Source organism: Pyrgilauda ruficollis, unplaced genomic scaffold (assembly GCF_017590135.1).
Source record: "Pyrgilauda ruficollis isolate IOZ18807 unplaced genomic scaffold, ASM1759013v1 scaffold10, whole genome shotgun sequence".
NCBI classification, from domain to species: Eukaryota; Metazoa; Chordata; class Aves; order Passeriformes; family Passeridae; genus Pyrgilauda; species Pyrgilauda ruficollis.
This window is the reverse complement of record NW_024508101.1, coordinates 12363794-12390494: the sequence shown is the minus strand read 5'-3', so window position 1 is coordinate 12390494 and position 26701 is coordinate 12363794. Positions and strand designations below refer to the sequence as shown.

The 26701-nt window shown below is 38.3% G+C and overlaps 1 protein-coding gene across 1 annotated transcript in view; it reads right to left on the bottom strand.

The window, feature by feature from the left end:
- Window positions 1-26701, bottom strand: part of ARHGEF3 (Rho guanine nucleotide exchange factor 3) — a 106232-nt gene that overhangs the window by 61218 nt on the left and 18313 nt on the right. Inside the window, exon 3 of the mRNA XM_041464932.1 lies at window positions 10874-10940. Coding sequence (XP_041320866.1) covers window positions 10874-10940 — 67 coding nt within the window. The remainder of the gene's footprint in view (window positions 1-10873; window positions 10941-26701) is intronic.

Sequence of the window (26701 nt, the reverse complement as noted above, 5' to 3'; positions counted from 1 at the left end):
TTAAAATTATTTCTTAAATAATCTTTTATCCCATACAGCAAACCGTAATCCTCTGCTATCAGAATTTGGTAACACCTGACCCAGAATCAAATACAGGAGTGCAATTTTTTGAAGTGTTATGATATCCATAGGTCTTTAACTGCACCAAAGGTGAAGATAGGTAGGCAGGCATTTTTCAATCTGATTTCCTGGTAACATTTGGATTTCTGTATTCCACTTCCTGGAGACCACAACACCTGAAGACTTCAATTTGCTATGCTTCTTTATATTTGCACTTGCACTATTCCTTAGGCTGCCTATAAGCACCTGCCTCAACAGCCACCAGAATTTAAGAAGCCTAAAGGCAGATAACACCAATTCCAGCTTTCTGTCAGGCTTTCTCTCATCAATCTAATAAACAATAGATAAAGCCTTCTGGCACCCTGCCTGTATCAATCAACACAAATTAATGGGATGGCAAAACCTGCTTTCTAAGGTCTGAGGGAAGAAAACACTATCTGTGTTTTCCCTGCAGTTGCACAAGAATCACCTCCAAGGTACTCTGCACTTTGTTAACAGCAGCATGAAGGGCATCCACCTGAAAGAAAGTGCATCTTGAACTTACTTCTATTCTAGTCAGCCACACATGCACCAAGGAAGGAAATCTAAGATACCCTGTCTAGATTCCAGACAGCAACTTCATCCCAAGAATGAGGTCCAGAAATCAGAACCGACAAACTCTAAATATGTAAGTACATGAAAGCTGCTCCTTTGGTCCCTGTGCAGTTATAGCAGTTCTGCCTAGTCCAACAAAACATGAAAAGAAACAAGACAGCACCATGAACACAGGATGAAATAAACAGCCAAAAAATCCACAAAGCTGAGTAAAGGGAATTAAATATTGCTGTAACTATAGTTTTCAAGAACAAAGAATGAACACCAGCTATTATTTTTTCCTTTTTTTAAATTAGAAAACAAATAAATCTGACAACACTATATTTCAGGAAGTTTTCTGCCTTAGTATTCTCACTTGTAAAATGTCCAAAGCACTGTGGTGGCATCAGGCTGAAGCTTGTCAAACATCTGTAACCAGCAGCACATGACAAGTCTTTATTCAGACAGCACACAGACAGTTTCCAGTTGCTGTGTCAAAAAACACAGCAAAATGGAAGCAAAGCTACCCAAGCAGATTCACTCTTGCATCCTTCTCAAGAGCTCTTAAAATTACAGATATTACAAACAGGAAAATAAATACATAAAATCCTTCTTCCAGGGCAGTGTCCTACTGCTGCCACCAGGATTTCTTCTGCACAAAGGGGAACATACACATCTCAAGTGCTGTGAAGTTTGACCTGGCTCTTTCCAAGGGCTGGGAGAGACACTCACTGGTAGCAAATTCCTCGCAAGATATCCAAATTTGCCCATCCCATCTCCCATAGCAGAAACCACTGAGTTAGTAGTTTCTCTTGTATTCTCCCAGAGATAAAGATCTGGGGACACTCAGATAATGGTCCCCAAATGTGAAAAAGATTGCCATGATTTGTTCAAGACATTTAGAAGAGAATAATTTTTACTTTTGCTCCTAGGACTATAGTAGTCCAGAAGCAAGTGCCACACCAAACTGCACCAGCCACTGCCCAGCTGAGGACCCTCAGGAAGCCCTGCACTCTCTCCCAGTATCCTAGCAGTCAGGACATGCAATCTAATCTTCTTAGGATCAGTACAACTGCCCTCATCTTGTGACCTTTGCACAAGGCTACAGCTCTGCTTTGGACTTTTGGAAGGGTCTGGGAGGACACGGTTTGCTGAAATTTATGACTGCTACTTCTGAGAACATTTAAGGTTGTGAACTACTGAAAACAGTGCTTGGAAAATAGCTAAGTTTTGCAAATTCAGTGGGGAGCCTGCTGGCACAGAGATTGAAGCTGTTTTCTCATTGTGCATTATGAGTGTTTTAAGAATGCTTAAATTTAACTCTGAAAAGCTTTACAAGTAACCACAATCTAGAAAGAGACAGAAACAACCTCTGTATAATTTTTGCATCAAAAACAATGTAACAAATATTTTAAGTGTGCATTTTACATACCCTGAGAACATTCCCTGAAATCATGTTATGATCAAATTATATATACTGAATATATAGACTGTATATACACATATATTATATTCATCTTCCATTAGAATGGGATATCCCATTTCAAAATGTGTAACAGAACCCAGGAATTACAAAGATCTGCCATCATTAATGAAATTTAAGAGATTCAACAAATATGAATTTGCTTCAAAATTTTAATTTAGTATTATTAAAGAAATGTTACAGTATGTTCCCATACATGCTTACATGCTTAGATTGTAAATTCTTTAGAGAAATAATCATTTATTACTATGTTTGTGTAATATCCAGCAAAATGGAGACCTTATTTTCTGGTTGCTACTGTAATAACAAAATTTGTTTCCAGGCTGCAATAAATAGAAAGCACCATTGTGTTGTTCTTACTAAGCATTTGTGTTAGATTTTAAAAGATGGCCATCATTTTGAACTGCTGTGTACATTCTAACCACAGCATTAGCTTTCAAGAAGAATCTTGCTCTTATGTTTAGAAATAATTAGGATTCGTTCTACAACTGAAATGTTTGACCAAATCTGCTTGTGAAAGCACTTCTGTGTTTGGAATGAAGGGGAGTCCTCTTGGAGAAACCAACAAACCCCCTCAAAATGCTTCCTCCAAATTGAGAACTCAAACTTTCTTTTCTTTTCCTATCAGCTTCAAGACTGTTTATAAGCTTTTTCAGAAGTTCAGAACTTTTCAGGAGGTCTTTCTTCTCTCCTGGTCCTTAGAAGGATTTTTTTTAGCTTTAGGTCACAAGTACATGTTGACAAACTAAATTAGAACCTGTGGGACTGCAGAGGGACTGGAAATGGAGAGGAAGATGCTAGAATAAAACCTCCAGTATGGAGGATTTCCCAACTGTCTTTGGAGATACTTTTGAAATCTTTTCCAAATATGTAGTCCACCTATTTAGTTTTTTTAACATTTAATCCACAGTTGTAAAAAATAATACCTAAGCACTACCTAACTGAAAACTTTTACAATCAACTTAGAGGGAACAATGAGTTTTTACAGTATAAGCACTAGGAGATTAGACAACAAAACATCAAAACAATTTGGGGAAAATGGAAAGTCACGTTAATAATGTATCTTTGTAACAGGTTGGGATAACACCAAGTTCTTCTGCAAGCATCACAATTAGTAAAACCAAACCCAACAGCAGTTCAAGCCCATGTGTGCAGCCCTTCATTTGCACTAGACAACTGAAAATAAAATTGCTAATATGAAACAGTGTAGCATCAATAAAATATCAATGTATAGTTCAAAATTGCTTCTAAAATGTTGATTTCTCAGACTGGACAAGAGCATCACTCAGTTAACCATTAGATGTTTCTGAAACAAACTCATAGGAAATAGTAATTTCACATCACGGGTTCTCAAAGAGCAGCCACTGGTGGAGTGAGGGGAAACAAAGACAAAGAAATGGGCAGAGTTTGGTTTGAGTTAAACCGAACAGAGGTCAAGTTCATCTGCTGCTGAACAAAGAAAAGAACAGTAAATGACAGCAGGAGTACAAGGTAACACCCAGTCTATGATTAAAGACAGGAAATCTGCTCTATAACAGAACATCCAACTTAGCATAAGAGAATCACAATTGGACCTATCTGCTTTATCACATGCTGCTTCTAGCTCAGTATTGTTTGTATGTGCAAAATAGCTGGCATGGAGGGTTTATAGCATATACAGAATATTTCTACTATAAATAACAAACCACACCCAGAGCAAAAATAAACTTGTTACAAAGCACTTACAAAGATCCACAAAACAAAACCCTACAGCAGTAGCAGAATGACCATATGAAGTATTAAAAAAAAATCTACTCTTTGAAAAGACAAAATGAAATTATACGAAATCCCTCCAAATGGGAGATATCACAATATTTTCATTATCAGAACAAATCAAGGTATTAATTGAATAACTGAGCTTTAGTAAGTACAACTACCCTTTACAACAAAAGTCATGGGTGAAGTCTTGCACATGTCAAAGTCAGTGGAGGTCTTTTCAGGAATGCTTCAGCCAAGTGCTCTATAAGGGCCTCAAAACTCCTGCCCCAAGAAACACAGAATCTAAATATACTGCCATGTAATCAACTTGGAAGCATCACTGTAAACTAGGTGGACAGTTTAATGGCTATGTACTTAACTCATAGATAACTTCAGATGTAAAAGCTGTGAAAGTTTAATGAAACAGCTACTGAATTGAGTTAAAGAAGTCAGTGTAAACCCCTCAGCAGTACAGCACTCCCTAGGTAGCACAAGCAGTAATAGCTCATAAAACATGCACAGGTTTGTCTACCTGAGTCCCCAACTATTGGAATCTTGGAATGTCGAAGTCTAAAGGCCAGCCAGCATCATTCTCCTTTGTAACTAATTATAAACAACTCACAACTCATTCATGTTGTCACACTACTGTATGCAGAGGACCTTGTAACTTACAGTACCCATTGACCCTACAAATAAATATGGCCATTTATTACAGGCCTAAAAATCCCACATATCAACAAACCATGTTTGGCTGGAATTTCAAATAAAACATTCTAGTGTGATGTGGCTAATCTTGCATCACACACTGTGGGTAGAAGTTATGGTGATTAAGCCATGCTGACTCAGCACATGGTTTTGGAATAATACATTTTTTAATTTGAAGAATTTGTTTAACTGCACACTCTGAATCTGTTTCTGAATTCAGTATATACATTAAGAATATGACAATTCTGATGTGTTTTGAAACTGCAGATGGAACTGACTGCTATCAAGTTACGCAAATGCCACACAATGAATTTCTGATAGCATCTCTATTTGTGTGCCAATATAAACCTTGCTGTTCCAAGAGAAATTAGTCTTGTGACTAATCAACTACAGTTCCAGTGGTTTGTTCAAAACCAAAACCAATAACAAGCTAAACCATTTAAAACTCCGCCCATGGATTAAGCTGGGAGACACCAAACCCAACTCTTTTACAAACAAAAATCCATGTCCAGTGTGAATATTTGCTACCATTTATAAGCTCCTGTCTTCTCAACCAGAAACTGTGTATCATGGGAGGATATTCGTAATGCTCTGTACATTGCTGCTATCAATGGTGTGAAGTAAAGTTTCCTGCTCCTGCAGTGCTCCCAAGAAAGAACTGCAAGAACAGACGTACAGAATTGCTTCTTACTATTTCTGGTGTCAGGTTTCAGGGCCATCCTGGCCCAGGAAAGGTCAGTGCTGGACAGCAGCACAACGGCTCCTGCACAGAGGCAGACTAAAGGCAAGTCTGAGCAGAGCCAAGCAGTAAAAGAGAGGGGCCGAGACAAACTTTGAAACAGAAGAGCTTGAACCCACTGTAAGAAGACAGAGGAAGAGATCTAAAAGGAGTGGCACACAGGAATTCACCATCTGTTGGAAAGGAGAAAAGGAATATGGAATTCCTCTATTCAAAGACAAAGAGGGAGGAGACAGGTCAGGGATTGAACATCCATGTATCTTTAACATGCTGTAGGTTAGAAGACATGGGACTCTGTGCAAAGGCAAAGGGAGGAGAGCAGCCATGGGGAGCAGGGATCCCAGCTGCACTCCCTGCTCAGAGTCTCTCTGTGGCATGGGAAGGGACTGACTGCTATGTCACAACCGGTACAATTATTCCACTCCCAGCTATGCTGTGAGTACACAAAATAATCACTTATAAAAACATGCTGTCAATGACAAAGTCACCATCCCCCTCTGAGGAAGCTGCTTAAATTGTGCATAGGAGTAAACTGAACTAACAAAAAAAGCACGTGTTTTTTGATGCATATGATACCTTGTGTTTTAAAATCATACTGGACATACCAAGAGATTATGGTATTTAAGCACATTTGATTTACAGACAGTAGTGCACAACATTGTTTCAACAAGTACGAAAAGAAGGCCTGTGTGATACCACTTCTAATAAGTTTCTGTTATAGGTAACATCACTGCTTAGGCAAACAACTATCAGTGGATATAGAAATTAAGTAAAACCAGGCAGAATCCAGGAGAGGGACAGAGGTGCTTTCTATGGTAGCAAATAATCATATAAATTTATCCAATTATTCATCAACTTAAAGCCAGGATAAAACTTATTTTGTCTCTTAAAAATTTTTATCCTGTTGAGATTCGTGCACCCTGAATGGGATAACTGAAGTGTGCCAGTCTGCACAAAAAAATACTGTTTTTCAAATACTGTCTGAAAAGTGTGGTATTCTTCTCATTTGGCATGACAGACACCTTTCCCCTCACAAACACATGTGCAGTAAAACTAGCACAGAAACCACTTACATGTCTAAAATTGACTTTCAGCATATTTAACACTTTTTTATGACAGGTTTCTCATAAATTAGATCAGCCTTCCTCACAGGTGATCACATCTGCAGCTCAGTTAGGTGCTTTTAAAAACTAGAAAGGAAACAAGAAAGGAGGAAATAGGAAGAAGCCTCATTGCAATAAATTATCTTCAATCTTCAGGCAACTGTGCATTAAACACATGCCTCAAACTATTTCAAGTACAAAATGTTGGTTTACCTTTCACTATTTATTTTCAGCACTAAAGATCTTCAGCCCAATCTGCTGTGTGTGGCAGGGAGGAAATAAAGAAACTATCATAATGGTTCAGATGTTGGCTTAAAGCATGCAGCAAATTATACTCTCTCAGTGGAACAGTTGAGAGGCATATCAGAGACAAGTGCAGACAAAACCAGCATCCTCTTCAATTCTGCCTACAGCCCAATATTCTTCACTAATCAGGTAATTGCTTTTCTTTTCATCAACTGGCAGTTTCTTCATAGTCACCTCAAATGTCATCATAGCAACACTGTGTACCACTACTTCTGCAAATTTACCTTTTTCTTCTTTTTTTTAGAAAAGCAATCATTTGAAGACTTCCATTTGCATATCTAACTCTAGAAGTTTATCCTGCTGGCATAAACAAAGTGGGTGCTTTTAAGGGAGCAGGAAGGGAGACAGAAAAAGAGACCGAAATCTCAAACTCTCAATAGATTCTTATTCCTCTTGAATTCAGAACTTCCTTGTTTATAAAATTGGCTGCTCTTAGTGTGGTAGAAAATAGCATACAAACATATAACTCAAGACTGTATCATAACTACAAAAAAAAACCCACAGAAGCTTTAATCCTCACATCTTCTAATTGTGTGTGGATGACTGTACACATGTAATCCTCATTTGATTGAATGCTTTGTGAAATGAAGTTGTTTCGCACTCTACACAGCAGCATAACACATTATTTCCACAGACAATCAGAGCAGCACATTGACTTGCTCTCTCTTACTCACAAGCACCAAACAGTGATGCAGAGGAAAGCTACTTATCTGCATCAAGGTTTTAAGGGAAGGGTGGCATGGAGATGGGAAGAACAGTGAGAGTTAATGGCAATCAGAAGATAAAGCAAAAACAGAATTAATAGTATTTTCTGTGTCAAGATCTGTGCTGGTGTTTTCTTTATATTCATTATTGCCCTGCCTCTGAACTGCTCCATCCCTTCAGATATTTGTGCTTCTTCTCCTTACCAAGTCCCAGCCACAATTTGCTCCCCACCGACATCATCTTATCATCTCCGGGTCAGCACTTCCAAAGGCTGAACTGATAAACCTGCAGTGCTCTACAGATTTCTGCCTCCACTTTGTACTTCCATCTCTCTGCTTTTATACTCACTAGCTTTCCTCCATTTCTATACTCTATTCACTTCTACTCTCTCTCACAATTCTTTCACAGCTCTTTGCTTTCTCCACCCTGATTATACCTCTTTCCAAGCTGCAGATTGCTCCTCTTTCCTTCTTCAATCCTATATCCAAGATAGGATTTTGCTTTTATTCCTTTTCTATAGTCTGTATTTTATATTCCTTTGCTTCATTCCTTTTCTATTTTAAGTACCACATCTAACACCTAATCTCCTACAGTATGGGATATTCTTATCTCCATAGGGTCTCTCTTTCTTCCTCTGGAATGACATTTGTCACTATAAGTACTTTCCCTTTATAATAGTCTATTTTCTAGATACCTGACTATAAAAATCTCTTCAAACCCCAAATTAACCTGATGCTTTCTGTGTATGCAGAAGGAGCTTACAGCAAAAAGATTTCACTGCTCCGTAACATCAAGTCTAAATTTTATCTCAACCAGGTTTGGTTAATTCAGTTTAAAAAAAAATATTTTTGTCCCCACTGATATCTAAACACTGCCCAAAATTCTCAAAGTCACTGCTATCACTCTATAAAAATGACAGAAACATGATGTCATTCTGACATGAAAATCCCCATTGAGAGAATTGAACACGATCTCTAACCATGGAACTCAAAAGAGCTGCTTAAGATGGAAATCAGCATCTTCTGATAAATTTAAGTAAGGAAAAGAAGTGCAGAGGAGTTTCTTTGGTAAATGTGTCACATCTGGGCCTTCTTTATCTTACTCTGAGGTTTACCTTGGTGTATTTTCCAGGTTTCTTTAACATGCCCTTTTATCAGCATGATACTGAGACATTTCAACTGAGTGAACTGACTGCAAAGCGAGGACAGGGAGATTAACACAATGTTGCAATTCTGTGCTAATCACTTTATTCTTTATTATTATTTGTGACTGTTGAAATGATCCTGCATTACAGTCTGTAATAACAGAAATAGAAGTTTAAAAAAACATAGCCATGAATAAGTCAGCTCCAGAGTTGTGTTTGTTATACTCAGCTGTGGCTCTGCTCCACTGTCAACATTAACCTAGTTATTTTAGCCGGTAAGGTTTTAGTCCTGTTTGAGAAAAGACATCAAAGCCAACCTATTATCTTTCACCATCTCTATAAAAACCTGTGTGACTTCAAGTCTGCTCACTGGGCTTTTCATAACACACTTTTTCCATCCATCAAAATAAAATTAATGCTCACAATGCAAATATCAACAGACACTTAGCTCTCTCTTTTCCAGTGCTCAGCTATCTTGGCTTCAGTATCCAATCAGATCAAGTGAACAACTCAAACAGGTTCTTCCCTTGATGCAGCCATTTATGTCTAACAGTTAACTGCAGTTGCCTACTATGCACTGTATGAAACATTACAGCTGTAGAACTTGATATCTGTGTTGCTATCTCGTAAGTCTCCTTAAAAATAAGGTGGCAGCCACCTGCCACAGGTCTTCATTTCTACACATGAAGGACGCAGTCTGAAGATCCATTAACTTGTTGCCTGTTTCCTCTCTTAATACTACTGTTCCTATCTGCTTTCAGGTTCTTGATTCTGAAGGCTTTTACTCCCCAGTTTTCCATTCTTTGTGCACAGCTCACTCCACCTGCAGACCCCGTGGTGCCACTGTGAAACCAGCCCTACGCCTTCACTTCAGTGAGCTACTGCTCTCAACTTGGGATCACTGTTTCTTCAGCTACAACTCATACTTACAGAACTCTTCCCACTATTTTCATACCCACATTCTTCCAAAATTACTTTTCCAGCATAGCTAGGAGAGAACTGAGGGAAACATTAGAGTCAATTTTATTTTTATACTGGCTCTGAATTAATCTACAGCTTAGAGGTTGTTGGTATTTTGCCTACATTCTTGACCAGGCCATTGTGAGGGAACCATTTTCTCAGTATCACCGACAATTTCACCCTGGTGTGACACAAGAAACAGTGACAATAAAAAGCTCACAGTAAACAATAGTGGATGCTCTACTTAAAACACCAAATTAAAATGCAGAAGTCAGTGAAAAATAGTTTTTGTTTTAAAGAAGTTTACCATATCATGAACAACACAGATCAGTAAGTCCATCAATGCCATTTACTCTTTCAGCAAAGCATTTAAATTAATGTCTGTCTCCTTAGTTATTTTGTTGGAAGAAGCTCAGAGGAAACAAATTTATATGGTCTCCCAAATACAAGTCAATCCACATTACTGGCAAAGGTAATTTAGTGTTTGTTATACTAAAAGAAGTCTGCAAGGCAGAAAAGCCTTTCCTTTAAAGATTAGCACGACTTAGATACAACATGCAGTGACTTCTCTTGGACTGTATCCCAGGTTCCAGCACTTACACACAGGGCAAACACACCATTGCCACAACACCACCATCACATGAAGTTTTACACCAAATGGTGTAGAAGGGCTCACAGGCCATAAGGGACAGAGAGGGGATGACATGGCTGACTCTGAACAAATTAACCTGCTAAGAAGCTACCTCTGAAACCTGAAGAGGACAAGAACAAAAGCTCCTGATACCACCAGCAAATATAAAGATTTTTAAATTATTTTTACTTGCATTGCTTTTTCATGTATCTTTTCCATCAGTTTCATTGGGAACACACAAGCTTTCACATTTCCTTATTCAGCCAAGTAAACAGAAATACAACCTATTCCCTTCTGCCTTGTAAGACGCCTACATAATTTTTTGTTATGATTTAACTGTACTTCTGCAAAGTTCACATATGCAAACTTGCAATAACTTCACAAATATCTATATTAGAATTAAAGAGTATCAGTCCAGTTTCCATTATTTATTTTCAGATATGAAAGCACACGCTATTTTTTTTAATTTAAAGTAGGTTAATGTACAGTATGATTATGTCCTGCACCCCTCAGAATAATACAATCAAACACATTTAAAAAAAAAAAAAAAAAAAAAAGCTAGCATTTTTAGAAAACCTTTTAAGGAGAGTACAAAATTAAAAGTTCCAGTCGAATTGTTGGCCATGATTTTAGTCCTAACAGATCAAGGTTTAACTACAAAGTTACACAGCAACAGAATGCAGCAGGAGGGAATGTCATACCCTGAACAAAACAATATGAAACTTACCCCTCTGAAATTCCAGCCCTTGGTGGAAGAAAACAAGGAAAAATTATTCTGTTGCTGCTGTTTCGGCCTGCAAGATGAGACAAAGAAAAGTGTTTACATTTTCAGCTGCCATATTTTCTATCTTAGTAACAGAATGACAATAGAGGGAGAAAAGAAAAACACATGCTTCAAGTACTGGGAGACTTAAAGACTTCCTTGGCTGTACCTCTGACAGGTTTCTGTCTTCAGTGTAGTTACATGTTTTAATTCAAATTGAGCACTAAGGGACATGGCAGCCTTTCAAGCGTTCAGAGATGCTCTGACTCGATGTCTGACAGCAACTTATTCCTCCCAGTGATTTTGAGCAGACAGCCCTGACCCAAACAGTCTGTGAAGCTGCAATTACACCACGTGATGCAAGATGGTGCAGCTGGACTGGAGGGGACATTTCGGAGCCTTTAATCCTGACAGCGCGGCTACACAAAGCTGTAAAACAGCAAGCTAGCCAGCCTCTTGTGTGACGCTAAAAACTAGAAGCTGACTTCTGCTTTTACTCCTTCCAAAATTCTTTATCCTATCCTATAATTAACAGTGGACAATTATTTCTGAAAAGTAACCATAACATGGCCCACTTCTCTCCTAATGAGTGCTTTTTACCAGTAAGATCCTCAATTAGTTCACAAAGGTAGGGAAACATTGCTGAGATTTTACACATGAAGTCAGATCAAAGCTCGAGGACCTGCTGAAGCTGACCAGACCAACACCTGGTTTGGCAGCAGGACCCAAGCGCTGAGCACACTGCAACTCCAACCTTGCAATTAGACACGTTACAGAAGCAAACACAAATAGTATCAGGAACACAAAAACTTGGTTAAAAACCAGCAAATTAAATGGCTGCTTGTCAAATCTCACCATCCAACAATAACACAACGTTAAAGCACTGATCTAACACACAAGTTCTTCCTGCTGCTTATAGTTCCTGAAGGACTCCAACACACCATATTTTTTTCATACAATCACAATAGCAATGGTTTCCACTGGGTTTTTTTTCTGTCTTCTATTTTTTGGTGTAAAATATTTGGTGTATGAACATTTTTGTTTCCATGTTCATTAAAACACATAAAAGAATTGTGATCACAGTAAACATTTTTAGATGCCAGCATAATGCAAACAAGTATCATCATGACAATTAATTTTTGTTCAAAGGTTGAGATGTAAATCCTCTTAGTTTTTCACTGTACCAGCGTGCCAACCAGAAAAAATATTAATATTGAAGTGAATTGGTAAATTCATTAAAAAGCACAAGGCAGCACACAAGAGAGACTTTAGTGTTAAATACTGTCCCACTAATAAATCCTCCACTACAGCTTTCCAAGTTAAAATATTTTGAAATTGAATTTCTAACATAAAAGCCTCACTGGAACAGTAAGTGCATCATAAAAAAAGAAGAATGTGATAAACAAGAGCAAGTTACACAGATTATCAATTGTCCTAATGGTGTCTTGCATCTTCTTATTCACAGATGACCTCATACTGGAAACCAGTCAGGTTTTTGAGAAAATACTGTGAAATTTCTATAAAGTTGTGCTCCTTAGTGATTTTTAAAAATATACATGTTTGAACTTATATGTCATCATTTTTATCTTATACTTTAATGCTGTCTGTGCATTTGTTGTCCCACTTTGTTAAGAATTGCACTAGTTCTATACTAACTAAGATGAATGTAGGGGAAGCAAAATACATTTCCACTTCAGTTTATGACAGTTTAGACAATATCTCAAGGGAAATTAATTACTTAATTAAAAATTATCTAACCCAACAATCATTCTGTAATAAGCAATAAATTTGTCATATCATCCGTCTACACTCAACTAAAGTCCATCCAGCAGAAGGATGACTAAGCAATTGTTATCATCAATCTGTAACTTTGCATTCACTGACAGCAACCCAGACTACACAAAAGCAGTCTTTATAAAGAGCAAACACATCAAATTTACATTTTGCAATAGGTATCCTCTTCCCTCTTATAAATCAAGAGCCTTGATTTTGATGAGAATGACTCTCCCCATCATTCACAATGACCTGCTAACTCTTCTTTTTAATGCTACTGTGGCATTATTAAAGGGCCTTAAATGTAGCAGCCTAATCAAAAAATGTAGTTTTACCAAAAGGAGCTAATTAAAAAGTCAGAGAAGCATATGGAGGCCACTGCATGCTCCTCCGTGACTTGCTGACCCAATCTGATATCAGGGTACAACAAAATTTCCACAAAATATTTTTTTTCCACCCAGTGTGTGCAGCACTCTTCTAACCCCAGACTGAAGCATTCCCTATTTTCTACTCTATCAGAGAAGCACTTGAAGTCTGGAACACAGTGAATGCTTCAAGTCTCCTTTCCCAGTACAAACAAGCACTCCATACAGCCCATTTCAAACATACCGAGATATTAGAACTGCAGAAGAACTATCCCACCATTTTCCTGAAAGACTGTTTGAAAAATCTCACTATTCCCATAACTAGGGATGACCTAGATTAAACATATTTGTAAACTGCTTACGATCACCATTCTGAACCAACATTTCCAGCCTAACACACCCCTAAATGAAAATGAACTAACACAAATCTTCTGATTCTCAAATGCACCTCAAGTGACAAAACTTAGTTCTATCAAAAGCAAGACCTCATTTACAGTTTTCAGTTCGGTCCTTCACTATCTTAAAGTTATTTTGATCACTTGGTCTTCCCACTGCCAACACCAATGAAAACTGTACTGAAAAATAAAGTATTGCAGCCTTTTCAAACACATTTTAAATTAATGTTTTGCTCTTTTTTTTTCCCTACTAACGCATTACTACTGTTACCTCAGATCATTCTGTTTACCAAACAAATCCTTTCTGAAGTGCAGCAGGATATGAGCTAATTAAGAAACAGCTTGTGTTATAACACTATTAAAATACTAAATAGCTATTTGATATTTTAAATATAAAATTGGCAGAGAACTCTATTTTTGCAACAGCCAGCACATATTACACTTTGGTAGGAGGGATACTGGTCCAATGGTGTATTAAATGTACTTAGTTTTGTAACAAAATAATTTACAAAACAAATAATAAAAATCATCGCTGGCATAAGTAGGTAGCAGAACAGAAAATAAACAGAAAATAAAACATTAGCTTGAAAAAAGAAAGAGGAGCTATTAATGGGCATTAAAAACAATGAGCAAACCTGACTTTTAGAAGCATATAAATCTAAAATAAATTATTCAGATACCACAGTAAGGATTTTTCAAATGTCAAGGGTAAGGTGGAGACGGTTCCTATAACTGAATGCACTGCGATGAACACTCTTGAAATGCACCAAATGGCTTATCACAGACTAGATCCTGGTGAGATCCCAGAGAGTGAGAGAGGAGGAGTTCCTCCCTAAAAATATTCTTTCTCTGAGAGTCTCAGAGCTGCAATTTCTAACATTTGACCTTTCTTACAAGTGGATCTCTTTTCGTTTAGCTAAAAGGCACCAAAACATTTTCTCCTGGGCAGCACAGTGTTAAGAAGGAAAGACTAAAAGGTGGGGATATAAAAGAACTCTTCAGACAGTGGGAGGGAGGGATCACCAAACCCTCCATCTGAGCTTGGCTTGGGGATCGGTATGGAAAGTTTACCTTGGGAATAAAACCTGAAACCAAGTCCCTCCACTGTGAGGAAAGCACAAGTGGGGTCTGAGCCTTGGAGAGGCAGCCCTGGAGAAACTAAGCATTGAGCTCATCCTGCTGTGTGAGTGTCAAACTGCTCCTCCTCATCAGCACAAGTTTTAATTGCATATCCTCCATTTCACCTTTCAGCTCCAGCACTGGCACGATAAGCCAGGAAATGGTAGCTTCACTCCTTAGCAACACAAATATACCTTAGACCCCTTGAAACATTTAACAGGGAATGACTGACTTGCTTACCTGCTAATTTCTAGTGATCCTGCAGTTCAGTAAGAATAATTTAGACTTTTGCCAAACAAAACTTTTATTACTGCAGGAACTTCTGATACTGGTAATACCCTCTGTGCTCTGGCACTTGCTTTGACCAAGGTGCTTCTACCACTGTTTTGTAGCCTGGGGAATAAAATGCTTTTGTCCTTAAGATGTACAGGGTTTTCTGTTTAGGTTCCATCACACAGACACTATGCATATATTGTAAAAATATTTTTACACAGTAAATTAACACACCTCTCAGAATAAATCAGTGGAGCTTTTTCCTGCAAACTTTACTTTGCTGTAGGTTAGTTACATGACAATTGGTAGGTAAAAGTGCATAAAGGATTCTAAATACTAAAATAGAAACTTTTAAACATTCAGTCTGTATTACATGTACTAACAAAATGTTTTATCTGCCTTGAAGCATGATGATAAGTGAACAGTTTATGGCAGTTTATATTAAGCTCACGCAACTTTTACATCTTCATACGCAACTTTTACATCTTCATCTAATCTTCCAGTCTATCTGCACCCAGAATCACTGACTACAAGAGTATTTCTAAGATATGAATATCCAAACTGTGCATGTTTTGTTTAAAATATTCAGCTGCCACATCCGTTCAGAGATAAAGCTAATTTTTCAAAACTACATGAGTACTCAGATAATGAAAGGAAAGCTCAAACCACTTGGAGACAAACTGTGCTAACTAAAACTTCTTTTCAATCTGCAGAAATAAAGGTTGTTACTACAGCTGTGAATATTTTACAAAGACACTGTTAAATAATAAATAGTAGTTACTGCTCAGATCTGGTCTTTGCGATGTCATCTGCTCAACCTATCAAATATGTACACTAAAACACTGGTCAGAAAGCACATTTATTTTTATTTTCATACATTGGAATAGTTGTGATACTAAATTTCATGTGCAAAAAATGTCAAAGTGGTTTACCTGGTGAAGCCTGAGATGTGCAAGAACATTTTAGATTTGAACAATAGTTTTGAATATGGATTTTCTTGGATACTTAAATAACAGATAATAATAATACACCTTTGGTACTGATTTTAAAAGCAGGAAAAAAGCTTATGCTTTGACCTACTTAATAAAAAACATTCAATCATCCACTTGTAATCTCAAACACTATTTCTCTTTTATACTAAGCCTGTGAATTTTGGCACCAAACTGAGATTGTGGAAAATTCAATTTATTTTCCAGAAGTGTAAAGCAAATCTAACACAACAGAATTTGACTCAGAAAATATTTAAGTTTATACAGAGACTTTATTTGATGGGTTTTTTGTGCTAAAGACAAAGTAACTCTAAGACTGGGTGCACGTTTGATTTGCCAGCCCCATCCTGCAGACAGAAGCTCATCACAAATGGGTAACTGGGGGTGGGGAGGCCACTCAGCAGAGCAAGACTGAACACTTCATGTCTTGAGAGAAACAAAAATACCAAGGAAAAAAACAGATGACTGATTTTCAGGTGCTGTGCTGACTTCCTGAATGCGAACATCATCTTTTACTGTCCTACTCTCATAAACTGGCATAAATGCATTAACAAAGAAAAACAGCCCCTGTGAATGTGGCTGCAGAGACAAAGCAGGTACGTGTAGCAGTGAGCTGTCACACACCTACTCTTTTCCCATGCTTTCTGCAGAACATGTTTATTTATACTGTGAATCAATGCACCCTACCATAAAATAGCCCTAACAAAACCCAAAGAAGCTACGAAATACTTTTTTTCATTTCTGTATTTGATTCACTTCCTGCAAAAATTAAAAACATCCTTACGAAAGATGAAAAAAAGAATTCTGAAGGCCAAATGAAGAGCAACTTTCCAATCTAAAACTCAGCTATTCCACATGATGTAACATTTCACCTTCTGAAGAACAACAAGCTTGATTTAAAGCTTTGAAGAAATAATACATTATTTCTTCATTTCTAATTATTGCAGGTTGATGCAACAAATGCCATCAATATACAGGACTATAAAAGCATCCCCCTCGATATACATGAACTCTGGTCACATCTGAAAGAGAAAGCCCTGGCTCTGGCCAACAGGAGGACCCAGATTTTTCTGCTGTTACACAAAGGTACAGCTCTTATGTTCATGTTTCTATTAAAAAAAAAAAATCAATGTTTCACGAATATTATAAAAGGCTGAGATGAGAGAGATAATTCACACCTTTACTTTGACTATGCAGCCTAGAAATATTCCTGTATTGCTTCAATTATATTCGGAAGAAAAAACGGCAATAATGCTTGTTAATTTTTAGTCATTACCTCAGTCCACTTGTGTATCTCAGAGACACTGAATTCTTTACAGGGAGTACAACTGCTCATTCAAAAGAAATGTTTGCTCATTTCCACCCAACAGCGAGAGAGGATCCTCTGGTCCATGGAAAAACAAGATCGGATGGTAAGGTTTAACTGCCCCCATCATCACAGTCAGAAAAAGCCAAGCCTCGGGGCAAAAACCTCACAACACTCATGCTCAAGGAAAGACAACAAGTCTGCTTCGTTTTGTTTTCAAACTAGAATCTAACGCTGGGAAATCCACTTAGGTTAGCAAGACTGGATACTTGCTGGTTAGACAGGAAAAGAAAAGGTTTCCACTCAGAGAAATCAAACAAGGGATTTCTTGGCTGTTCAAAACCCACCCAAACAGCATTTTCATCTCTACCACAGAGAACCTACCAACACTGTCAAAATCCATTCAAGTACCACCACATCATGTTCTTGATAAAGGAAATGGGTGTGTTCTGAAAACCCTTTCTGTTTGGATGTATCTCATCTGGCTCTTTCTGAAGGTAAACTTGAGTTCCTGTGGAGCTGTGGTTCACTAACAGGCATTCAGAGAGATCAGAAGCACTGAAAAAAGTAGGCAACAGTATTTAAAACAAGTAGCATCTGGAGGCAAGCCAATCCTATACACGATTTCAAAACTTTTGTACTGCTGGTTCTTTATCCTTCATTTGCAATTTGATATTTTTTCTGCATTACAGCTTGCATTTCACCTGAAAGGGCAAAAAATGTAGGTTGTAACTGAAATGTTGTATAGAATCGTTATAGTCAATTTAGAGACTTTTTTAGAGACTTTTCTGTGTTGAAAAGTAAAACACTCCTACATACCTTTTCAAGAGAGCTGCGTGATACTTTCACACCTTGCTCTCAAGGATATGGCACTAAGCCAGTCAGACAAGGAAAGAAATCTGTTTTTATTAAATGTGATCAGCTATAGAGGACTAACTTTCAGCATAATGGTTCACTGAGCGAGACTGTTCTTGCTTGAAGGGTTTCACACTGAGTGACAAGAACCACTCCTGCAATCTCTACGCAGACAGACCAGAACATCTTATCTTGAAATTGTAAAAGGCCTGTCACCACCAGAGCTAATGAACTAAACTTTTCCAAGTAGATGCAGCCATGTCCATGACTTATCTTCAGTATGCAGTAACTACCTCTCTTGAAAAGTCAAATTATACCACAATTTTCTGTCTCCATTAGTTCTGCCCTCCAGCATGCCTAAAGGATTGCAGGCTGACATGGCAAATTCCACTTAGCTACTTTGTCACATACAGGTCAATAACTTGGACATAAAAATCTCACCAAAAATTAAATTCTGCAGCATCCTGGGGCCCTGCTCAGAATACAAGCAAGTATTTTATGATGGAGTAACTACAACTTGGACAGCAGAAATTCTCCCAAACGTTGTCAGTTAAATAAATAACAGAATATTAAGAAGTGGGGGAAAAGTCAGAAATTCATGGAATAATAGTCACTAAGGCTGCAAAATACCTCGAAGATCATTAAGTCCAACCTTTCACTGACCACCACGTGTCAATCAAACCACAGCACTAAGTGTCATATACAGCTGTTTCCTGAGCTCCTGCAGGGATGGTGACTCCACCCCACCCCTGGGCAGCCCGTTCCAATGCTGATCACCCTTTCAGTGAAGAAATCCTTCCTGATGTCTAATCTAAACCTCCCTTGATGCAGCTTGAGGTCATTTCCTCTTGTCCTCATCACATTATCAATTACAAAACCTCTCATGGGATGTTGCAATATTTATAACAAGCCTGAGGGATAAAGATTCAATGTTTTCAACCTTTTGCCATTTCTAGAGATTTTATTTAGAATTTTTTTTTAACCCCAAATCATGATACTTGATCTTTTTCCTTTGAGTGATGTCTGAAGGACAAGCATCCAATAAAACCTGGGAGAGAACATCTATGTTCTATTAGATTACGAAAACCAGTAAGTGCAATAAATGCAACAAAATATTTAAGAGACTCACAGTTAAAACATCTGTAATGCATGTGATATCAGCATGTGATATATAGATATAAGTCATCAAGATTAAACTATAAAGCTTTTAGACTTACAAAGACATTTTTGCTTATAAGACTTTCACCTGCATTACTAGCAGATTGTACACCACAGGGGCCCAAATAAATAGTGATTTCACCTCCATTTCCTCACATTTCCATCTGCACAGTAATTCCTATTAAGATGCATAAATAACTCTAAGAGCAACTATCAGCCCCCAGGGCTTAGAAAACTGCTTTCTCTTCATTTTTAACAAAGTGCTCTTCATTCATATTCAGCTTTAACATATTTTTGTAGATCTCAAAAATAATTACCAGAGACTTGTAAATATTTACTAGTTTAGTTTCCCCTTTTTTATACATATAACTCATTACAACTTTTCTTTGAGGCCACAAATCCCCAGAGTACCAAACATATTTTGTGTTACTCCATGACAGTGAAGCTACCAAATCAAGCCCCGAAATGCTTTCAAGTTTCAAAGTTTATTCGTATCATAAACACCAGACTGGCTTCCCCTTTGTTCTGAATGAAAGTGAAATAAATATGAACAAGGCAACTGTATGCACAAAGGCCAGTTTACAAGTACAAGAAGAGCTAGATTTAACAACAAACAGTTTCAGGATATTTCATTTAACATTGAAAAATTTATTTCTGAAAAAAGCAGAAGAGTTTTTGAAGGAAATTTATAAATAGACACTGAAGTCAACAAATACTGACCTCTACCGTGTGACTTGTGTGATCCTGACCTTTACTGCACAGTGAGGTCAGAAAGCTACTAAGACTGTGTTTATTAACAGTATTTGTCATATGTAAATGATTTACATAATTCTTCAAGATAAAACTAAGTTTTAGTTCCTGAGCAGATTTTATACTACAAACTTGGCTGAAGAAGTTTCTTTACAACATAGACCATTTGAAGCCGGTGCCACATTTTCCACCTTACATTTGTAATACTTTTCATTGGTCTTTGGGATACTTCAGCAATACACTGAAAAGGTGTTTCTACTCTGAAACCAGACACACCTGTCAACATATGCGGGGTTTTATGCAAGAGCATTACTTCCTATTAAGCAAGCAACTCCCCTCTCATACTTTCACTAAAGGGACATTTAACACGAAATGCAAAAGCAAAACGTTTTCAGTTAGTTATTATTCACAGCTGGGTTCCCGTGGGAACATTTTCTGCATCACTGTTGCCATAGTAATTACTATAGAAACCCTGAATGCAATGGGCTCAAACCTGCTCTAACTGTGGTACCATTAAAGCTCCATTCAAAATATCCACTTAGGACAGAAAATGTTCACTTATATCTACTTTTATCAGCAACAAGTTAGGTTTTCTACTCTCTTCAATATAAATACACTAATTACATTAATTTCAGTCAAAGACCATTTTACAAGAGCACACAGGAAACCTTGTTAAAATAATTTTCTTACCAGAATCCTATATTTTAAAATAACATTACACCAGTGATGGCTCTTAAATTGTTTATATGTTTTGTCCCAGGTCAAAGAACATTCCTTAAAAAGTGCATTTACAGGAGGAGATATCTGGAGCTAGGTTTTTTCCAAAATGCATATATAAGTATATAAGAAAAAAAAAAAAAAATTCTATGGATACTGTTTTTGTCTTTCCTTCTTGATTACAATCCCTGCAAAATCAGGTATTAACACATGAAGTGAGGCACAAAATGGGATTTTGTTGTAAAGCAGTGATGAGCCACCAGTGGAGGAAATTAGTAGCACTTGCACATCTGCACACACAGTTTTGTTCTTTATTTCCATCATGTTTTGGGGTTTTTTTCCAGACACTGTCTGCTGTTATGTTTCCTCTGAAACTTTTAATGCCATGCCTTTAAAACAGAGCACATTTGTCTTTGTTCTTACTCTTGCTGATAGCTAATGTATTTGGGTTTCAAGGAGGTACATTACAGACACACACTGAACTATTTCATTATGAAAACTGAAAAGCTCCCCAGTCACAAACACAAAAGAACAGGCTTTTTCAGCCTCTATAAAGAAAGCACTGGAAGACAAGGACAATATCCCCAGTCACTACAGCAGCTGAAGTAAGAGTCAAACCACAGGGGAAGAAATCAAACAGATGTTGATTTGATCAACAATGACGCAAAAGTATTTAACGTTTCCTTTATGGCCATGGATTCCAGAACTACTGTTGGTAGCCTAGGTGAGGGATCCTACTTTGCAATAGGTCAAGTATGTTTCTGGAGCCAAGCTGTTGGATTTTTTCCAGTCACTTACACTATACCTCTTGATTAATAAAACACTATCTGTGCTTTCAGGACAGCATTTTTTATTTCCAAATGCATCAAGAACAATGTCTTATGAACAACAGATGTGAAAAGAGTTCACTTCAGCTGATACTCTCCCCACCTCCCACTGAAGTGGGGATCACACCTCAAGGATTTCAGACTGCTGCAGGATGCACTGAGAATGTTGTCCTAGAGCCATCCAGGCAGATCTCCCAACCCTGACAACTTCAAACCCAGAAAGAAGAGATAGGCAGCGATTTGATGAGTCAATCACTCTGGAGAAATGGCATAGTAAGAAGGACAAGTTTGCAATTCTGATGTTACACTAAGGGCTCTTTGTTCAGGGTAAAGATTGAAGATAAAAGCTGCTTTCTTACTGCCAAGAGACCGAGGTGGCACCAGAATGAGGTGAAGCAGCACTCACAGGCACGGGGTGAGATGTGACCTCATGGCCACAGCCAGAGCTGAAGATCAGAGGTTTGACACTGAGCACACACGGTGAGAGCAGAACCCCAGACCCTGCTGCAGGCAGACCGTGCTGGGGCAGCTGAGGAACATCCTTCCAGCGGCAGCAGCCCCAGGTTGTGTCCCACACCTCAGCCACGACCACGTCCATGACCCTGCAATGCCAGGGCAGCACTTGTGCTGCTGTTCTCCACCGAGGATGCGAATGGCCACGCTCGTGGGGGCCTCCCTCGCCGGCCGGCCCTAACCAGCACCTCTCACCTCAACCACACACTTCTGCTGAAACTGGAGCTCATTGGCTCTGGCATTTTTTTATATCTTCTAAAAAACGAAACTAGGCAATGAGTTCAAAAGTTGCTGGCAAGACTAAGAGCACAGTCACATGGTTTCCTGAGGAAACCAGGCTCTCTTCAAACCACACACACGCACCTTTCTGCGAGTCTGACTTGCTGAGGTACCTCAAAAAGCAAAGAAAATGGTTTCAGAACTCCAAGCTGCCATGTCCCTTGGTGTTCTACTGAGAAAGATAAAGGTTTGGGGAGTTACTTGGTTGGAACTTAAACTCAAAATGTGTCATGACTTTTATTCTTCAAGTAAATCTACGGAATAGGGGAAAAAAGCTTGTTCTTTAAATTGGCCTAATGAATCAACCACCCTACTTGGGGAGAAATTAATTTCTTTTTTGTCCAATTTTGTAAAATTGGGTGGGTCTTCTCAAGAGAGAAATATTTTAAATTACTAGCAAGTGAAAAATATAAAATATTAAATCTTACCCACAAAGACAAACTTTAACACTGTGTCTGATATGTAAACAAAGAGCATTAAGATGATCACTAAACTGAACTGCACTGTGAAAAAAGATGCAGAAAAGAAGCATCACAGTATTTTTATATAATCTTTAAAAGGAAACAAGATCAAAGCAGTTACATCTTTGCTTTAGTGGAATGTAAACAGAGTTGCAGTACACTTGTAATGGTGTTCTACCGCGTGCAAAATCCTCAGTTAACAAAAAAAAACCTGCCCTATAGAGCATTTGAGATGTAACTGATTGCTAAAAGGCTATTAAGGCATTAAATTACCATAGCAGACATTTATTGTAAGCGTGCTCTGGTATCAGGAGTGTCAATCTTTGCACACCAATTACAAAGCCTAATAGACAATTAACGCATAATAAAAAGTGGGTGTAACTACATTTTTACAACAGCTTCACACAAAAACCTTTCTGTTCTTACAGAAATCCCAAAACATGTACAAAGTACTGTGTAAAGAACCTGAAATTTTAGATATTTCACTTTCAAATAAACACAGGCACTCGAATAATTTAGCTTGTTTTCCTACACATGTCAGCACTGTAAACAAAAGAAATTCACGTACTTTGTTAAAATTTCCTCTTGACTAAGTCTGTAACAAAGCAAGACAGCCAGCATCCATCCCGATCCCAAATCTTGCTCTGCAGCACCACGGTGTTGTTTACCTGAGCAATTTCTAAACTGCTGGGTTAGGCTGAGAAAACAGCTCAGCGTTCTTCCAGGGGAAACATCGCTTGCTGCTTCACAAGGCTACAAACCATCCTCATCCATTCACCTAGCCAATGCAAAGTCCTAAATCAACGGTGGCCTGATGATGGATTAGACAGTTTTGGAGGCTACCAATATTTTGGCAAGAGAGCCACAGATTCCTGATTGGACAAAAAATAATATTTTAATCATCAGTTAAAACAGTTTGACTTGAAATTGGCAAGGAAATAATACTCAGGAACTTTGATGGGATTCAACACAAGACCATTTCCTATAAATAAGCACACCAGAGATTCAGAACCCAAAACAAGTTTTTGCCAGTTATCAAGTCTTTGGTTAATCTTCCTGCCTGCCCTTGGTAACCATTATGGGTTTCTGTAGGTAGCAGTCAGTTGCTGAAAAGCCTGAGGCAGGAGCATGGTAAGAGAAAATCATGATCCCATCCTACCTTTATGAGAAAAACAAACAGCTGAACATTCATGGCCTGTGTTCCTCAGGGAGACAGGGACAGCTGCTTCAGTTACATGAAATTACCCATTAGTAGAGGAACATAAGAAATAACTACTTTGTTTCTGACTACAAAATTAGAATATACAATTTTTCCAAACTAAGTCTACAGTGTCAGGGGACATTTCACAGATGTCTTCTTGCAAACAGGCTATTTAGGAGCTGCAAAACAAACCTGCTCAACCTGACAGGAGAAAGCTCTGCAAAGCACACCTACAGACCTGAACAACACTGCTGGTCAGAAAGGTCCAGCCTGCCCCATACAGCACACACACACAGTGAGAAAAACCAGACACACAACCTTCAGAGAGGAAATGCAGAAATGGCTCTGGTGCTAAAGAACTGACCTTGTCAATACCTTGATACACTAAAACACCACCACGAAACCAAGTATTGTAATATCAAGTCCTTCAAAACAAAAGACAAACACCAGCAGGTGGGAGAAGTTTGGCTACAGTTTAAATGGAATTCAAGCACGGCATATTTACTAAAGGAAAAGCCCAAGGTGGGCCGGTCCCGCGGCAAGGAGCCTGCTCTCCTGCTCCAGCACACGGAGAATGAAAAGATCACATTCCAGCAGAATGGAAGGTAAGAGCTGGAGGAGTTTATTCCCATTTTGTTATTTCAGGAATAATAAACCAGCAGATTATCAAATAAATTTCAATGGTTAATGATCAACTAATTTAACTCTCTAAATCCTATTTATTCTCTCCACTTTCTTCTTCATTTTTATGAAGATCAGCGGATATTTCCCACAAGTTTCTGTTTTGTTATGCAGTGCCCCCATGTCAACACAGCACAGGGGAAGAAGATGAAAGAGCTCTTTGGGTCAGTTGCTAATTTATATAAAGGAGGATATCCAGGGGAAGGAAAAAAATCTCCAAATTTATGAAATCTGATGGATGGGACAGAGAAAGTGCTATAAACCCGGGTAGATATAATACAAGCATATCACGACCTTCCCTGTCTGCACTTTGCTACAACTGCCTTACCGATCTGTAGCTGAATTAGCATGATTCCCTCCCTGCACTGAGTTAGGGAACGGCAGATCTGAGAAGGAGGGAGACGTGCTTAAGCATGCCCAGGTACAACCTGCCAGATCTAACTCTGTGTAGTCATAAATAATGGATTATAAAATGTCAGATGTGAATGTATCTAAAGAAATTGCAAAGAGACATCAGTTTTTTTAAAGTTGAGTGCAACTTGTCTCCTTTTTTAAATCTATCTACTCACATACAACTTGCATTTAATCTGTGGAACATAAACACATTATATAGCTTTCAAAATAGAGTCACATATATCTTACTGCTGTGCACAGAGTGGGGCTGGGGAGACTCAAAAGAGAAAAACTGAAAGTTCCTCCTTTTTGGTGCAATTTGCAACAATTAACAAGTCTTTGAAACAAAATCTTCTCTACACTCAGAAGCATAGTAGTAATTGAATTCACTGTTTTAAAACCAACTATAGAATCCATCTTTTAAAATGAAGACATAACTAACCAGACAGCTCATAAAACACAGTCGGCTCGTGGCCTTCACCACTGAGTACAAAGCCTGACAGAAGATGACAACAAACCACCTCTATTCCTGCCAACACTTTAGGTTGATTTTTAATTTATGCTTCTTAATTAAGTTCAAAGTTAAGTCGGGAAAGAAAACCATGAGTTCTTCATACTAACACAAGAGAATATTCTGAAATATTGGCAGATAGTTTTTTGTCACATATTTTTAGTGAGTTCCTGTTCATAATGACCTTAATATTTCTATTCACCCAGGCCTTCTCGTTCCACATCAAAAGAAATGAGACTGCTGAGGAATTTCCTTGTACAATTTTAAGGCAATGGAATGACAACCTAATACAGAAAAACAACCTAATACAGAAAAGCAGTCTTTTGTGTGCCGCAGATTTGCAGGTGACCAAATGTATTCAGCTTGAAAGATATATATTCAAATCATTGTCTCTTACAGCACTTAGCTTTTCAGGGCCCCACAGGAAAACGCAGTTAATTTCACCAGTTCAATACCCTCCAGCCTTCCTTCCCCCACGAAGGAAGGATCAAATTACAAATCACCCTTTGTTTCTGATCTTCTGTTTCCAAATACTGCAATGTGTAAATATTCCCAAAGAAATACAGTTTGTGTTCCTTAAAAACTTTATCACCAGCTCCCTCTACAGCCAGAGAATTAACTAAACATATGTGAGAACTACTTTTTTTTGGGGGGGAGGGAGGCAAGGAGAAGTGTCTTTCTATCGGTATTAGAGTATTAACTAGAAACTCAGCCGTAATAGATTCTGAAAAAGTGTATAAAACAAAACACACTGTTTATAAGAACAGATTCTGGAGTCTTAGTGAAAAGGACAAGAATCTTTAGAAAGAGAAGTAGGGTAAGCATCCAGGAAACAGATGGTTACCAGTGGTAGATCACTGGGTTTTGGGGGTTTTTTACATTAAAAAAAAAAGTCTTACTTCATATGGACACATTCACCCACACAGAGAATCAAGATGTTTCAAAGAGATTAGCAGAAACTCACACTCACTGTCCCCTGCTCTGCCAGCGAGGAGCTGCACAGAAGGCACGGAGCTGGTCAGGGCACTGGGCTGGCCACAGGGACAGCGCACAGGCAGGAGCCGTGCCCGGGGGCCGGCATCGCTCAGGGACTGCTGGGCAACCCTCCTGTGCACGGCTGCTTCTCTGCCCCTTCAACTGCAGCTACTGCTATTGCTGGGAAAAGCTGCAATTGTATCCAATAGCCTTTAAGTCTTGTGAATTCCTTTAGTGCTAACTAAAGCAGG